The sequence below is a fragment of the Hemitrygon akajei genome, chromosome 14 (assembly GCF_048418815.1).
Source record: "Hemitrygon akajei chromosome 14, sHemAka1.3, whole genome shotgun sequence".
Taxonomy (NCBI): domain Eukaryota; kingdom Metazoa; phylum Chordata; class Chondrichthyes; order Myliobatiformes; family Dasyatidae; genus Hemitrygon; species Hemitrygon akajei.
This window is the reverse complement of record NC_133137.1, coordinates 22815487-22833715: the sequence shown is the minus strand read 5'-3', so window position 1 is coordinate 22833715 and position 18229 is coordinate 22815487. Positions and strand designations below refer to the sequence as shown.

General features: G+C 45.1%; 1 protein-coding gene across 8 annotated transcripts in view; it reads right to left on the bottom strand.

Annotated features, from left to right (window-relative positions):
• sh2b3 (SH2B adaptor protein 3) overlaps nucleotides 1–18229 on the bottom strand; it is a 178918-nt gene that overhangs the window by 24520 nt on the left and 136169 nt on the right. For all 8 annotated transcript variants that reach the window (XM_073065653.1, XM_073065658.1, XM_073065654.1 and 5 more), the window contains 2 exons: nucleotides 11696–11802; nucleotides 413–507 (listed from right to left, as the gene is read on the bottom strand). In XM_073065653.1, the coding sequence (XP_072921754.1) occupies nucleotides 413–507; nucleotides 11696–11802 (202 nt within the window). The remainder of the gene's footprint in view (nucleotides 1–412; nucleotides 508–11695; nucleotides 11803–18229) is intronic.

Below are 18229 nucleotides of genomic sequence, written 5' to 3'. Positions count from 1 at the left end.
ACACACACACCAAACCAGCCAAGCAGGGTGCAACTCCAGACACCCACCCAGCCCTCCAGGAACTTTTTTGATGTGTATATTTAGGAGGAGGAAGAAAAAAAATCAAAGACAAATGGAGCATGCTTCAGCACAACACCCACACCATTCACAGAGAAAAGAGACAATTAGTGATTATGACACAAGGATCAAAAGGAACTAATAAAGGCATCACACAACTGTTGCTGAGTGATAGATGGTTGCTTCCACCTACTCAGCTGTCTGAAGTATCATTGGGCTGGTGAGGCCTCGCCAGGCGAGGAAGGTATTTGGTGTGGTACTCACAGGAATCCCTCTGATGTTTCAGAAACGCCCCAGAGTCAGACTGCGGTACAAACAGATAATGAGTAATGAAAGGAAAGTGCCAATCACTTACCCTGGTGAACTGAATCCGGGGCACAGTCAACAGTGCCCGTCTGCACGGAGCCAGGGCGAGGAGTAGGGAGCAGCTCCACCTCGCTTCTCTCTGACCTGCACACAAACAAGACAAAACGTTTCACATCAGTCACGTGAAGGCTTCCTGCAAACGGCCCTTCACAGCAAATGGAAAGTGGCATCAAACAAAAGCTGGTGTCTGAAAAGTATAAATCCCCATTCTTATACCTTTGAAAAAACAAGATTTTACTTATTCCTAATCTCCCGTACACAATAACAGACTCGAGTGACAATATCTCCCAGGCTTTGGCGCATTTTCATTCAGAGCTAATTACTCAAGAGTTTAATTTGTATCTGAAATGTAAAAACTTTATCAGAGTGTAATCACTGAATCTGCACAGTTTTAGTGTGAAAATGACTAGAATGTCAATGAATTTCCCTTACTGGTTCCCCGTTGCTAATTTTCTCTTCCGACACATCATCATTCAACTGCCACCCTGACACATTTATTGGCATCCAACCACGGGAACTGGCATTCCAGGGCCTCTGACACAGACACCATCAGACAAACCGATAAACATGAAGCTCGCATCTTTGTACATTCAAATTCCTCCCGCTACTTTCCCAGCAAAACCAGGGTGACATCAGCAGCTAGATATGGGCTTTATAAAAGCATCAGGTCCTTGCCCTAGTAATATTACCTCTGCCTTTGCTTTCTATTGTAGAAACGTGCCAGGACTGTACCCTCTGGCCCCTGCCATCTTCACCCTCCAAGAGGACCACAACCCTGTCGGATGGTTTTAACCCAGAGATAGAGTCAGGGCTTGTTGGTAGGGTCACTCATACCAAACAGGTCAAAGGGGAACGGCCAGACTAAGAGTGGTCCACTGGTCCTCAGGGGTTCATCTCGAGGCTAACAATCCTGACTGGTGAAGCAAAATCGTTATGGAAACAGCTATGAAGAATCCTTCTACATCTGAGTGTGACGGTATTCCTGAGTCTCCACCCGGGACTTGCATGACTGACGGTAGTGAAAACCAAGAGGAAGCTACTGACACAATGAAGGAAGCCCTGAACACTGCTGGAGATGGAGGACCTTCATTGCTGCCCTAATCACCAGCAGCGTAACTGGAAGCAAGCGCCATGGATCCCACCGCACCAGAATTTTCTAGGTATAGTGTTGAGAACAGGAAAAGGCTTCCCTGGTCAACTTGACACAAAATGCTGGAGGAACTCAGCAGGTCAGGCAGCATCTATGGAGGGGAATAGACAGTTGGCATTTCAGGCCAAGACCCTTCATCAGGGCATGAACTTGCATCCAAGCAAACTAATGGATAGTATGGGCAGCAGCTATGTGCGAGGAGGCACCGATCCCACTCCCTGACCCACCAGTGCATCTCTGCTACTACAGCCAGAGCTGCTGGCAGTTCAGCGCAGGCACAGTGGATGGCAACAGCACGCTCATTAGCTTGTAACTCGCAGGCAGGAGCTTCTTGTCCACAGAGTACATCACGAGCTAGACCCCTCCTTAGGTTCCTGGCTTGGAACAACATTCAGGTGATTAGTAACGTAGGGGGAAAAGGATATTTTTAATAAGTGTGGGGGGGGGGGTGGATTTTACTAGTTTATAGACAGGATTGAATTAAGTGTCTCACTGGCAGAGGAAGAAAGCAGAACATGGAAATGCAGCTGCATTCCCACCCCTCACACCAGAACGATCATACTTATGGTGCCAAGCTTGCAGCCGAAAACAGAAAATCATGCAGACTTTTCCATTTAAGTGAAATCAAAGCATTCCACTCATTACTGATGAGCCAATATATGAAAGGCTATTTCTGTCCCTCATTACCAGGAAGATGCCCGAATTATTACTGCACCGCAGTGTTCTGCTGCCAGAATAAACACCGAATTTTGCCGACTAACGTCACCTTTGAAGGCTGCTGTCTATACACCATGAGCATGTGAAATGAGGCTCGGAGAAAAAAAAAGGAGTAAAGAGTTCAGGATATGGGTTCGAGACAATCTGTGCGTCAGTAAGATCGGGGCCAAGCCAAGTTAGCATTAGCTTTCACAGAGACGGTCAGGAAACGTGCATCTAATTCATGGAAACAAGGAAAGCAGCTGCAAGAAAACTAAGTGTGAAGTTCTGTAAATGAGACCAAGATTAATTGCTGACACAATTCTTGGTATTTGAATAACAGGAAAAACCTCTCACCGAAGCAATCAGGAGGCCCAGATAATGTACAAGCCTAACAGACCAACATGTGCTTCCTGAGTTTCCTGCACTAGAAGCAGCAATTGTCACAATCAATGGAGGCGACTCCAAACCAAATCTTTTATTGTTGCTAATCCTTCCCTTCTCTTCTAACCTTCAGCTCCAGATTTCTCTCTTGCTAACATTTCAATGCTGACTGAGACTCTCCCCAGATCCAAATGGAGAGCTGCGTGCAAATCAATCATTACCAGTGGCAAATCTGCATTGCATAAGTCTACCCAAAACTGAATGTTATTTTAATAGACAGATTCAGAGCAAGTCCAAAAATTTGCAGTTTTAAATAAAATTACAATAAATCTCAATATCCAAGAATATTTCAAATTAATCGCGATATTTATACTGCCCCATGGTAATAAACTTCGGGGTTAAGAACTTAAGTTTGAGTGTGAGCCTGAAGGCACACACTCAATGATTCAGGAACACCCACCAGATTTCTGAACAAATTTCATGACATATGCCAATGACACTAAACCTGATTTGGATTCCGAATTCAGAGTATTTGGAAGTACACCGACCTGTGGATAAACTATTTGAGATAATGGGCAGAAGCCTCACTCTCAAAGGCACACGCTACATCAGACTCAAATACAGTCTGAACAGGAGCTCAAAATGCTACAGGAACCACATGTTGATATCAAGTTTTGATAGTGAAACATGCCTGTCAACGCAGAAGTCACATCAGGCCAAAGTGCCAGTTCAAGTACCTCCGTAGCAGCTGCTCACAACTTTGCCTTCCCCTTCCCATCCTCAGTGCGGGCAACCCTCACGTTACAGAAGGGGATTTACGTTCCTACACAACAGTCTATATATTCCCATTTGATGTAATGTGATGATGGTCATCCGCCAAGAATTGAGTTGGGGAAAAACATTTTTATTTTTATTTTTATCCCACCTCCCTTCCTAAATTCTGTAAGAGCAAGCTTTATCCTGTCTTCTCCCCCCCTAAATTTTTGGGTAATGATTTGTAAATTCTACAAGGGTGAATTTTTATTCCCCCCCCTCGAGAGACTGTAACACTGGGGTGGGTGACCGTCAATCTTCCCAGTCCCACACAACTGACCAACCCAACACCCCAATGCTCTGTTCAAACCTGCTCACCCTCTCACCACATCTCAGGAGTTTCCTCAGCTTTTGTAGTATTCCCTTACCAACTCACTTTTTACACACACACTCACCAACCCATCCTGTTCAAATGGCTTTTGAAAACCCACATCAGCTTCATTTCTCCATTACTTCACCTAAAGAACAGCACGTTCGTTGTAGGCAATTTGCCTTTAAAAGGTGTGTGCTGGCCTTTCCTCTGTAATGAATGTTTGTCCACGCGACTGTAAATTTTGTCTCCTTCCAATATTTCCAAATGTCTCCCCGCACCATGTTGAAAACTACTGGCCTCTCTTGTCAAAGAACATTACAGCACAGTACAGGCCCATCAGTTCACAACGTTGTGCCAACCTTTTAACCTACTCCATGTCAATTTAACCCTTCCCTCCTACATAACCCTCAACTTTTCTAACATCCATGTGCCTACCTAAGGGTGGTTTCAAATGCCCCAGTGCATCTGCCTCTACCAACAGGTTCTATGCGCCCACCACTCAGTGTGAAGAACTTACCCTCTGGCATTGCCCCTTCAAAGGGGCATCTATCGCCACCCCTTTGGGAGAAATTTATAATGTTTGGAGCTTATCCATCACCTCTGTACCATAAACACAAGAGATTCTGCAGATCCAGAGCAACACACACTAAATGCTGGAGAGATCTGGAGCAGCCATAAGTCATGGGGAGAACGTGCAGGCTGTCTCGGGTCAGAACTGAACTCGGGTCGCTGGCCACTGGACTCACATTACACTAACCGCTACGCTATCATGCATGGGTGTGTAGACTTAGGATAGGGAAGAGGAGGAACTGTTCCCCCCCCCCACCCCCCAAGAGCAAGAAATCTGGAATTCTCAGCCCAAGGAAGTAGTAGGGGGCCACAAACACAAAATGCTGGAGGAACACTCGGCAGGTTGGGCAGCATCTACTGAAATTAATAAACAGTCGACGTTTCGGGCTGAGACCCTTCCTCAGGAATGGAAAGGAAGGGGGAAGAAGCCAGAATGAGAAGTGTGGAGAACAGTGACAGAGTGTCTCATTGGACTTGGTGCCATAATGCTTGGAAGGTAATGAATACTGTCTCAGTGATTCCTACCATTGCTCCCCTCGGTGACCCAGGATTCCTCACGCCTGGACACTGGTAATTTAAGTGTTGTCAGCTTTTCTTACGATCCCTTATCAGGATAAATTGGTAAACTGGGTCATTATTGTCAGATGTATGAAGCTACGGTGAAAAGATTGCTCAGCAGATGATCATTCCATTGCCACAGTGCACTGAGGTAGGACGAGGGAAAACACTAACAGACTGCAGAATAAAGTTTACCTGGGAGAATAGCGCGGGGCGGACGATACAGTGCATAGCCATAACACGGTAGATTGTGAAGTCAAGAGTCCAGTTGATCATGCTGGGGGATCGTTATGAACAGGAAGAATAGATGTGAGGTTTAACCTATCCAGTTTCATATCATCAGCCTTTGCCTGAATTCGACAAAACAGCATCTTCCTTGGTACACACTACAGTGCAGAGCTTTGCTTGATGCAGGCAAAGACGCTCATGACCTCACAAGTTACCAAGAGAGCACGGGCCAAGCATCCTTTCCGACGACAGGCCTGGCTGCTACCCAATATTTCTGTGTAAATATACTTGGTTGCTGAAACTGTGATTGAAACAACAAGTTGGTACTCTGCAAGATCATTCCATTGGAGTTATTCTTTTGCTCGGCATTTTGCCAAAACCAGACATCCCACCCTCCAAAAACTTACTTCAGGGAGGTAGCACCATCAATATGCGGGAGACTCCCGGAACTTCCGGGAGAGGTGGGATGCCTGCTAAACACAGAGTGCAATTCACTTGCAGCCTCTTTTAGCCCAGCCCATCCAGTACATTGCTCCAGAGATCGGAACGAGCTGAGCTCACGCACTGCTAGAAACTAGTACATTGTTACTCAGCTAGGACTTACCACCATTCTCTACTAACCCCGAGTATCTTCATTCATATTCACAGAGGCTCCACAGTTCATAAGCAATGAAACAGACATTGTGACTGGCTCTAGTCACCCCATCAGTAGGGATCAAACCAGAGATATCCTTGTTACTTGCCAATCTTAACTTAATCATTGTCCTTAGTCCTCGTTGCTCCCAGCACAAGAGCAACCTTCAATGCGTTAAAGCACATTGCAATCAAGCCATTCTCAACGTTCACCGAAGTGACTGAGCCCAATGCTTGGACAAAGATTTAAGCATCGGGACGATTCAGAAAGAGCAGGTACAAGCCCAATCGAGACGGTCGGGTCCAGGCCCCACAGCGTATCAAAACAAATGAACCCATTGCTTGGATGATGATTCAAGTGCCAGGCCAGATTGACAAGGCTGAGCGTCAAGGCCCGGAGCAAGGGAAGGGCCTGTTCAGCTCACTGCCCTGTGATGTTTACTCAACTCCGTGCTGAATTAAGAGTCTGGGAACGGACTCTCTGTGGAGTTCAGTTCAGAACACCATTTGCTTGTGTTCACTGTTTGCAAGATTTGGTTTTCTTTCTGCACACAGGGTGTTTGATGGCCTTTTTTCTATGGGTCCTTTTGGGTTTCTCTGTTCCGTGGCTGCCTGTTAGGGGACAAATCTCAAGATTGTATGGTGTGTACATACTTCGATAATAAATGTACTTTGAACTTTGAAGCCAGTGTGAAAATCTAACCTGGGTGAAGTAGGGATTCGTACAGGAAAGTGACACAGAAATAAAGAATCAATCACAATCTAACTGAATAGCAGTGGGATGAATGGCCTACTTTTTTAAAAAAATGTCCTTTTGTTTTTAATATATGTTATTTATGCTTTTGCACAATTTTTAATCTATTCAATATATGTATAATGTAATTGATTTATTTTATTTATTTTTTTCTGCGATATTATGTATTACATTGAACTGCTGCTGTTAACAAATTTCACGACCCATGCCAGTGATAATAAACCTGATTCCGATTCTATATTCTCATTATTCCTCAACCCCTTCTGTTACTGAGAACAATCATTGGTGGAAACCTGCCTCATCTCCACTCCAAATTTCCGCCAGACAATCTCAGGCCCAATTTGACAATAAATCAGCACTTTGGTAACTTGGAGGCTGGACAGCATTATCCTTTCCCGGTATTGTGGCAAACTAGAACAGGAAATCCCCCACTTACACAAGGGCTCCACTCCTCAGGGCTGATTTCTCCACATCTGTTTTCTGACAGCTACCCGGATCACATTGATCCAAATTTGTGTGTTATAATTCACCCTGACGTGACCTTTAATTAAACAAAGAGAATACGTGCTGTATCAAACATTAATGAATATCGTAAGACATATCATTATATCGTAGGGAAGAATTTGGATGAAGCCATTATTTCTGCAAATCAAGTGATCTGCTATCCAAGGAGCCCCTGTGCTTTTAAATAGGTCATCAACTGTGTCAATCATTTATTCAGTTCATTTTGTAGGGAAATACAATGGGTGGAAACATACACAAAGCACAACCACCAAGTTAAAGAGGGTGGTCTGGCGTGATGACGTAATGGTGTGAAGTTTTTTTTCACAGCGCTTTATGTTCTGTGTTGAAGGACAGTAGAGGAGTTGTTAAGATTTCTCTTAAACTTAAAACGCCTCTGCCTCTTTTATCAGAATCAGGTTCAATATCACTGGCAAATGTCGAGAAATTTGTTAACTTAGCAGCAGCAGAATGATAATATAGAAAAGTAAATAAGTAAATCAATTACAGTATACATATTTATTGGTTGAATTAACAGGATGCACAAACAGAATTAATTAAAAAAGAGCGATGTAGCATTCATGGGTTCAATGTCCATTTAGAAATCAGATGGCAGAAGGGAAGTAGTTATTCCTGAATCACTGAGTGTGTGTCTTCAGGCTCCTGTACCTCCCTCCTGACGGAAACCATGAGAAGTGGACATGTCCTGGGTGATGGAGGCTATTAGTGATGAACACGCCTTCCTGAGGCATTTAATATTATTATTAACACATTAGCAAATTCAGAAGTAGAATGCAAATTGAGCTCCCTACTGTTCACCACAAATGCCCTGGACTGATTCTTAATGCACTCATTTCAAGTGGGAGGGGGAAATAAAGGCCTTGGGAAGATGTCGGCCATTGGCTTGGTGCTGGCTCTTCCCTGAATGAAGCACATCAGATAAGAGGATTGGTTTAGCTGTGACCTTTTTACATGTTTAAAAAGCCACAGAATGTACTGTACCATCTCACCATTGGTTATTTGGCAAGATAGCAGAGGCTGTGGGTGCCAAAGCTCACGTCACTGAATTCAGACGGGGAAGGGAAAAAAATGCAGCTAAGTAAGTGAATCTATTTCAGTAATATCTTCAGCAGTTGACCCAGTTTTACGTGCAGTACCACCCCAACACCAGGCCATGGCCTATTCACCAGCTGTTCCTCTCCAAGCACCTTTCCCACTTCTGTTTCGGTGTCTCGCACGACTGGAAGGCTAATTCCTGCGGGACGTGGCTTGGGATTCAGCAGATTAATACAGTCCTGGGTTTTGTGAGAAAGTTAGAAAGATGAAATATGCGACTGAAACATTTGTCACATAACTAATGTTGTGGTTGCAACTTTTGTCACTGATTAATGCTGTGGTTTTCCCCTCATTGGTTTGTCTGATCTATTTTCAAAAAAAAAAAATACACCAATTGGGCCTCCTTGTTGGCTGTCAGGCCAAAGTAAAGCAAGCCTTGGTGATTCCCATCCCAGTAAAACGCCAGCAACTTCAGATCAGAAGCAGAACTAGAGAGAGCATTAGGACCCTGCATGGTGCACCCAATAGTACTGGTGGCACCCAGTGCCAAAAGGTCTTTGAATTTAAGAAAGGGGGTGGAACGATGGAGTTGAGGGTAGTGTAGTTTCTCCTTCTCTCAGGCGCTTTGTGGAGTTTGCACATTCACCTGAGACCACACAAGTTCTCCACTTCCCTCCCAGATGGCTCCAGAGGTCTTTGCAGACTCAATCAACTTCTCCCAGTTCATCCACCAAACAGCTTACTCTTCCCTGGCCTTTCTTTTCTTCCCAAGGTGGCTGGGGTCCTGTCAGAGTCCGTGATCTACAGCTGCGGCGCAAACTGCGGTTCTCCACGAGCGGCGGGTTCTCGGACTCGCCGCGCAGCCGGGCGTTCTGATAGCCCCAGGTGCGTCCTGGAAGGTGTGTGCCTTCGGGGTGCAGCCCCATGTACGAGCCGGCTCCCTGCCGGCGGGAGCGCCACGGGAGACTGAAGCGTTGAGACAACAGGCGGTGGGCGCTGCTGCCGGGAGAAGGGCCCCCGTAGTCGAGCGATCCTCTCTTTCTCTTTTGACGGCAAGTGACAGCCTGTCGGTCCTAGAGTGGGGGGGGGGGGGGGGGGGGAACGTGAAAGACGGCAACATCGAAACTGCAAGATGCTGGTCTCCCACTCTCAAGTGTTGCAGGAGTGATCTCTCTCTCTCTCTCTCTCTCTCTGGCTAGGGAGAGAGACAGAGCCTGTCTGAGACACTGAAGTGTTGAGATGGTCTGTAGTTTTTGATGGATCAAAGTCTCTTCGGGAGCTTTGCTGTTGCTTGCATGGTGCAGGGTTGCAGGGGCTTGGTGCTCTTGCTGTTGCAAATGGGTGGAGAGGTCTACGTCCGGATATGCTGATCTGTATTTAATTAACATCATTTATTTGACAGAGGGACAGGTGCCAATATGGACACCACAGGTCAGGATGTGTTAGACCCAGAACTCTAACGGGTTGGAGATGTTAAAGAAGGGTAAACTCACAGAGACACTGGACAGAAGCATTGTGACATTGGGCAGGCCCAGGAATACGAAGGGAGAGTCAAGTCACTTTTATTGTCATTTTGACCATAACTGCTGGTACAGTGCATAGTAAAAATGAGACTTTTTTCAGGACCGTGGTGTTACATGACACAGTACAAAAACTAGACTGAACTACGTAAAAAAAACAACACAGAGAAAGCTACACTAGACTACAGACCTACACAGGAATACATAAAGTGCATAAAAACAGTGCATTACAATAAATAATAAACAGGACAGTAGGGCAGTAAGGTGTCAGTCCAGGCTTCGGGTATTGAGGAGTCTGATAGCTTGGGGGAAGAAACTGTTACATAGTCTGGTCGTGAGAGCCCAAATGCTTCGGAGCCTTTTCCCAGACGGCAGGAGGGAGAAGAGATTGTATGACGGGTGCATGGGGTCCTTCATAATGCTGTTTCCTTTGTGGATGCAGCGTGTAGTGTAAATGTCCGTGATGGCAGGAAGAGAGACCCTGATGATCTTCTCAGCTGACCTCACTATCCGCTGCAGGGACTTGCGATCCGAGATGGTGCAATTTCTGAATCGGGCAGTGATGCAGCTGCTCAGGATGCTCTCAATACAACCTCTGTAGAATGTGATGAGGATGGGGGGTGGGAGATGGACTTTCCTCAGCCTTCTCAGAAAGTAGAGACGCTGCTGGGCTTTCTTTGCTATGGAGCTGGTGTTGAGGGACCAGGTGAGATTCTCCGTCAGCTGAACACCAAGAAATTTGGTGCTCTTTACGATCTCCACCGAGGAGCCGTCTATGTTCAGCGGGGAGTGGTCGCTCCGTGCCCTCCTGAAGTCAACAACCATCTCTTTTGTTTTGTTCACATTAAGAGACAGGTTGTTGGCTCTGCACCAGTCCGTTAGCTGCTGCATCTCCTCTCTGTAAGCTGAGAGATGGGAGGTCAGCAGGGTGGGGATTCGATAGGTCAGGTTTGGAGGTCACAAAGCATGGGTGACAGTCCAGGCAGCAGGTAACCCAACATCTATTCCACAACGCCACTTTAGTCAGGATTCCGTGCTCGAATTTTAGGGGTGATCCAAAGCCCAAACATATTTATGTCTCAATAAACCAAAACAATTTTATTGACATTTGAAACGCTCTAATCTGCGCCGTCTATCCATGTGATGTTTATAGAAAACTGAAAGTCATGTTGTAACACATCTGTGAACAGTAACATGCAATTAATTTACAAAATAGTGACACTGGCTTTCGATCAATGGGGCAGAAAGAGCTTGGTTTGTAAGTAGCCTTAAAAATGAAAACTAAAGTATAATTTTATACCAACATTTTTCTATGTTAATTTTTTTTTGCTAGTCGTTTTTTAATTTCCTAAAAGAGGGAACTTTGGGACCAGAAGCTCTATAAACAATTCTCCTTGCTTTATTTCCCCCCTCTGATCCTGAATACACATTTACAGACAGTTTTATACTTCCAATTCTAAAACTGCTTCAAGGTAAATTCTTTCTCCCTTCCTTATCTCTTAGGACAAACTAGATACCACGTTGGAAACAAAGCTGGGGTATTGACCTGTGGCATATCCTGTGTCCCTTCACAAGTCCTACTTCAGCGTTAAGTGAAAATCCTTGCCACCGATCAGTGTGCCATTCGAGTTTCCTCGCTCAATGTCTGATTGAGTTACCAATTCACCATTCTCTCCAAGTTCATCCTTTGGGTCCGTGTAGCACGTTACAACCGCGGTTAGCTCGACGCGATTACACCTCGAGCCACTCCGGAGTTCAGAGTTCAACTCCATCACAGCATGCACGTTCTCCCCGTGACTGGGTGTTCCGGTTTCCTCCCACAGTCCGAAGACTTGCTGGTTGGGAGGCGAATTGGGTCATTGGAAGTTGTCCTGTGATTAGGCTAGGGTTAAATGGGCCACTGGTGTTGCGGATTGTTGGACCGGAAGAGCTTGTTCTGCGCCATACCTCTAAAATCAATAAGTTCAGAGAGCTGGCTAAAGTGCGCAGAGTGCACCAGAGGGAAATAAGGGTGGAGACCCAGCAGCTTTCTGATACCATGGGAAGGTCATTTGAAATAGGCTACAAGAAAACAACAAATACATGTTCAGCCTTACCACGGATTCATGCATTCTCTGATATTTGTTGTCCACAGATTCAACTGCTGATCATTGACGGCCTCAAAAATCACCTCCAAGTGACTTTTGACCTGAGTCTGCAGAATCTGAAATCGAAGAGAGAAATTTCTAGAAGCAAATTTGAAAAAACATTTATTGCCCAACAGAGGCTGAAGATTCCATTTCACCTCAAGCTCATTTCAACATCCTTTCTGAGAATTGTTGTTTTTGTGTTATTGCCCCTTTTTCCTGTTCTATGAAAATGACTTAGGCAATCGGCACAATACATAACATTACCATACCCTGAAAAACACTTTGCCCACTTCTCCTTCTAAGTATAGCCATATAAGGTATCTCACAGGGGAGATGTATTGCTTCATTCAGGAGAGCAGCCAGATAAGCTGAGATCTCCACTCAATACTGTTCTAGAAAGAACTGAGTTCAACTCCACCATATCAGTCGCAACTCTTCCTCTGACTCTGCCAACTCAACTGACCTCCTCGCATTACCATTCCCTGATGAAATGGATCACCATCAAACAACAGCATCTATACCCAGAGTCCATATCCCTGCGTTCAAAGCAGCACCACACCCAAGGGGCTGGAAATATAACATCAATCACTTGTTGACAGTAGAAGTGAAGAGGCTGAGTTCTTTGAGAGGCTGGGTTCAAATGATGTAGGAATAGGAAGTCTCTTCCTGTGTCAGGAGAAAATCTCTCAAAAGATTTTTATTAAAGTTTACATTCATAAGATGGGTCAACACAAATGTGGACACATGCCATGGATCACAAAACAAACGTGTTGTGATACACTGTTTTATTCAGTGCTGGTATTGTCAGGGGAGCTACGCAAGTTGAGTTTGTTAGCAAAAATGTAAATTTCTGCAATTGCTGGAAATTAAAATGAAATGCAAAACAGAAAATGGTGGCAATATGCAGCAAATCAGGCAGCACCTACAGAGAGGGGGAAAAAGTGATCGTGAGAAGTCATTAATGTTAAATTCCACTCTGACTCCACAGCTGCTGCCTGACTTCCTGAATACCTTCAATATTTATGACTTAATCAATTCTGCTCATCTTAGCAATTGTCTCTGCATATTTACAGGGGTGAAGATTTATCTGCACTGACAAGTTTGTGTTAACCCTTGCAGTGTCACACACACACACACACGCACGCACGCACGCACGCACGCACACGCACGCGCACGCGCACACACACATGCACGCACGCACACCGACTGTCAGAGCCTCAAGGCTCTTAATGAGGGGCCATTGAGGAGCGGGGAAGATGAAACCACGTGGGCTCAAGAGCAGGGCGAGTACAGGTGAGGAGCGGAGAAAGGGTTAGGATTGTGATGCTAATATGACCATCAGTCCTGAACTGGGAGTCAGGTGCCAAAGTGAACTAAAAAGGAGACCAAGCAGAGTCCGTTTCCCCGAGGCAGTCTGGACTCTGCTCACCCACACCCCATTCAGTACTGCTGTTCAAACCTTCAGACGGAAATGCTGCACACAGGACAGCTGAGGCGATTGCCACAAAGACCCTCAGTTAATGGTAGGGGCCCATGGTATTAAATAGAAAGGGTGGGAATCCTGAATGAATGTAGAGGAAAAATAATTAGTGTGTTTGGGTCAAGGACCCCTTCAACAGAGTTGAAATAGTGAGAAGACCGTGGAACTGAGGGGACAGAAAATACCTGGGATGGGGGTATGGACCAAAGTTGCAATAAAAAAGATGACAGAAAAAAAAACTAGATGTTAAGATCTGCAAAAATGAATAAGCGCTCTAGAATTAATAAAATCCACCTCCAAAAATCTAAAAAAGAGGGTGGCATGGCTTTACCTAACTTTCGCTTATATTACTGGGCAGCTAATATACGTTGTGCTGCCTTCTGGTCTTTCTTCCACGGTCAACCCGAGTGCCCTAACTGGGTGGCAATGGAGTTGAGCTCCACTAAAGAATTATCTATCTCTGCACTTCTTGGCTCTGCACTCCCTAGTAGTCTGCCCAGATCAATAGCTAATCCTCTGGTTAGACACACTTTGCATAAATGGGCTCAGTTCAGGAAATGCTATGGTTTCCAGGGGTTTTCCGTTTCTAGCCCTGTCGCACATAATCACCTTTTTTTTACCTACTACGTATGATTCAGCATTCCATGTTTGGTACAGGAAGAGCATTAGACATTTTGAAGATCTCTTCATTGATAATCGCTTCGCTTCTTTTCAGCAGCTCTCCGTTAAGTTCAAACTGCCTAACGCTCACTTTTTCAGATATCTCCAAATCCGACACTTTACTGCTCCTTTAATTCCTAACTTTCCTGAAATGCCTGCGAAAAATGATATGGACCTATTTCTTTCCATTAATCCACTAGGTAAAGGTTTAATTTCAATTATCCGAGATAAACTAGCAGCCTTACGACGGGCCCCTGTGGATAAAATTAAAATGGCCTGGGAGCAGGATTTAAATATCTCCTTATCCGAGGAGAGCTGGGACTCAGTTCTCAAATCGGTTAACTCAACCTCCCTTTGTGCTCGCCATTGCCTTTTACAGTTTAAGATTGTTCATAGAGCCCATATGTCTAAATCTAAACTATCTCGATTCTACCCTGGCATTAGTCCGCTCTGTGATAAATGCAAGAGGGGCGTGGCCTCTCTCATCCATATGTACTGGTTCTGTCCTAGCTTGGAGAAATTCTGGAAAGATGTCTTCACTACATTATCGGGTATTCTGAATCAGCACCTAGAACCTAACCCCTTAATTGCTCTGTTCGGTTTTTGGGGCGAGACAGATTTATGTCTGGGTCCGACCAAATGCCGAATACTATCCTTTGCCTCTCTCCTGGCTAGACGCTTGATCCTCCTTAGATGGAGAGATGTTGCCCCGCCCACTCATGCGCAATGGCTTAACGACATTATGGCCTGCTTGGACCTCGAAAAAATTCATTATTCAGTTCTTAATTCGGATCTAAAGTTCCATAAGGTCTGGGGACCTTTTATCGAGTACTTTCATAACCTTCCTCTTGACTAGGGTTTTTTTTTCTTTTTTTTTCTTCTTTTCGGTCCCTTGCTTTCAGCTCCCTTTTTTTTCTGGTAGAAGGCATTATTATCCTCTGTTGCTAAGTGTATTCACAGTCTGGGAGTTTGACTGTCCGGACTTATACTCTTTATACTGTGTGGTGGTTGGTCTGGAGTTGTTGTTGTTTTTTTCTTGTGTTGTGGGGCTTGGGGAAGACACTAAGCTCACTTGTCTTTAATTTAGGTGCTTTTTTGTTAAATTCTCTTCCTTTGTAGCATATTATTATTGTATGCTTAATCTTGCACTGTATTAATGCTCCTCATTGGGATTTGGTGTTTTTAATTTTGTAAAATGTTTTGAAAAAATAATAAAATTTTTTTTAAAAAAGATCTGCAAAAACACAGAATTACTGAAAGAACTCAGCTATACAAATGGAATGGAGGGTGTGTCTCCGCCCTTAAACACTGACTAGTCTCCCTTTCCACAGATGCTGTTCAACTTGTTTGTCTTTTCCCCAACATTTCAGCTTTTGTAGCAGAAGGAAACATACACAACAATTACTCTTGGGCAAGAGCTCTGTTTTTTCGCTCTCTCACTCAGGAAGTTGTCAGACTTGCTGAGCATTTCTAGAAATGTTTTCTTCAGATTTCCATCATCTGCAGTTTTTTTTTCGCTTTTCAGTTTCAAACGCTGCCCAGTTTGTTTGAATATTGAGCATCGAGGGATTTTTGTGGTTTTCTGGTGGGCGTGCTTTTCTGTTATTTTTACGTGTATGTCACAGCATGTTGGCTGTGCCTGTCAGAGGGTCAGAGCTGGGGAAATGAAACTGGGGTCTAAAGAGTACGGGCAGGGTCTGACAATCAAGAGTACTGAGAGTACGGGCAGGGTCTGACAATCAAGAGTACTTAGAAGGGTCCCTTGACATTTTTTTGAATTCTAATTTGTAGCATTAAGTTCCCCAGGCAGCCCCTGGTTGAACAGCCCAATGGGACCTCAAGGCTCGACTGGATGGGCAAGTCAGCGGGTGGCGATGTGCTGCTGCTCTGCTGTTCATGTTTGTGCTGAGCAGCTACAGACGCTGGCTGGCAAGATGCTCGGGCATTTCCCAAATGCACTCCCGTGAGACAGAGTGGATTTCTTCCCCTTGCACGTACCTCCTCACCCCACCCAAGGATTCCTCGGGCACACCCGTGGAAATGGTTTCTCACTTCTTCATAACACATCTTGTTCTGACAAAAATGGCCCAGAGTCAGCTGGAGTGTGCTGGGCTCAGGATAATATAGAGCAATGGCCAACTAGAGTTAGGATGAATGGGTCACAGGCAATTAGTAACTCGTGGGGGGTGCCACAGGGATCAGTGCTGGGGCCTCGACAACTCAATCTGTATTAATATTTTGGAAGATGAGACCAACTACACTGTCACCATTTGATATCAATACAAAATTAAGCGAGTTAGCAAATTGTGAGAAGGATAAAAGACCTTAACTGTATTCCTCTGCAGGTGAAGTGAGTGGGCAAATTGGCAAGCAGAAGATAAATGTTGGAAAATCTCAGTCCTGGCCTCTTTGTTTAAGGCAGGGACTTGTAGACATACTATAAGCTACAGGAAAGGTGGTAAAGTGGTACTGAGGCCAAGATTAGATCAGCCATGGCCTTGTTGAATGGCAGGACAAATCAGCTCCTCTATTTCCTGTGAGCAGTGAGGTCCACACACCAGAGCTGGCTGCATGTTATCAGGGCATCTTTGCTAGGCCGTCGGCCTGATTGAGTTCGGTAACATTACTGCACCTACTCTGCCACTGGATTTGGAAGACTTTGTGCAGGCAGGGAGGGACTTAGGGCAACTCCTAAAGCTACCAAAAGAGTGGCTATGTTGCAACAGCTCCACCAGGTGGCCTTTGATTACAGCGTGGCAGGCAAATGCTGACATTGGCTTTTCCTCCACTTAACATGTTGGCTGACTGACAGCTTCGATCAAAAACTGTGACACATGAAGGTTATACAAAACACTTTCCATCTAATATGGGCAGTTTTTTAAAAAATTGGCTTCCTTCTCTCCCCTCCCCCTATTATCTCCAGAGAAAAATGGCTCCAAAATGCGACATCTAAACTAACATCATGTGTGGTCCTGGTACCCAAGAAGGGCCAACCAAAAGTTTTGAATGACTTCCATCCAGTGGCCCTGACCTTACACGTCATGAAGACCCTAGAGAGGCTGACCCTGGCTTACCTCCAACCCCTGGTCAGATCAGCCCTCGATCCCCTGCAGTTTGCCTACCAGGAGCACATCGGAGTTGATGAGGCTGTCATTTATCTTCTGAACAGAGACTACTCCCATTTGGATAAGCAGGGCAGCTCTGTGACGATCGTGGTTTTTGATTTCTCAAGTGCCTTCAATACCGTACAACCCTCATTGCTGGGGGAAGCTCCATTCAATGCAGGTTGGCACTTCCTGGACGACCTGACTGGCAGACCACAGTCTGTGCGGTTTCAGAGCCGTGTGTCAGATGTGGCTATAAGCAGCACTGGGGCCCCACGAGGGACTGTATCGTTCTCTTCCTCTTTACCCTGTATACCTCGGACTTTAGATACAACACTGAGTCGTGCCATTCTCTGATGACTCAGCAATAGTTGGGTGTATCAGGGGAGGGCAGGAGGATGAATGCAGGGCCCTAGTGGGGGACTTTGTCAAATGGTTCAAACTGAATCATCTGCAGCTCAACATCACTAAGATAAAGGAGATGGTGATGAACTTTAGGAAGGTTAAGCCTGCACTGCCCCCTGTTACCACTGATGGTGAGGATGTGGATGTGGTGAGGGCCTACAAGTACCTGGGGGTGCACCTGGATGAGACTTGAGTGGAGCACCAACACAGAGGCTGTGTCCAAGGGCCAGGGACACCTCTACTTCCTATGGTGACTGAGGTCCTTTGAAGTATACAGGCTTCTCCTTCGCATGTTCTACCAGTCTGTTGTCACCAGTACAATCTTTTACGCAGTGGTGTGCTGGGGCAATGGCATCAACACGGGTGATGCCAACAGGCTCAAACTGGACACACTGGAGGCTGTGGTAGAATGAAGGACACTACGGAAAATCCTGGCAATTCTGGACAATGTTTCTCACCCTCTGCATGCCACCTTGGCTGAACAGAGGAGCACGTTTAGTAATAATTAAGACTAACTACGCTGCTCCAAAGAACACTAAGGGAGATCATTCGTACCCTTGGCCATTAGAATTTATTATGAGTCAACCTATAGCCGGGGAAGTGATGACCCCCTCCTATTAGACTGTTTGAAGAAACTTTTTTCCCCCCATTCTTTCTTACTTTTCTGCTAATATTTGTATTTCTGTGTACTTGTAATGATACTGTGACACTGTAATTTCCTTTGGGATCAATAAAGTATCTAAATTTCACTCATGCCTTAGTGGCCCATCCTGGCTGCGTGATGACTGAGTTACTGTAATATTAAAAAGATATACACTAAATAATGTAAGCAATTAGAGAAGTCGAATGCTA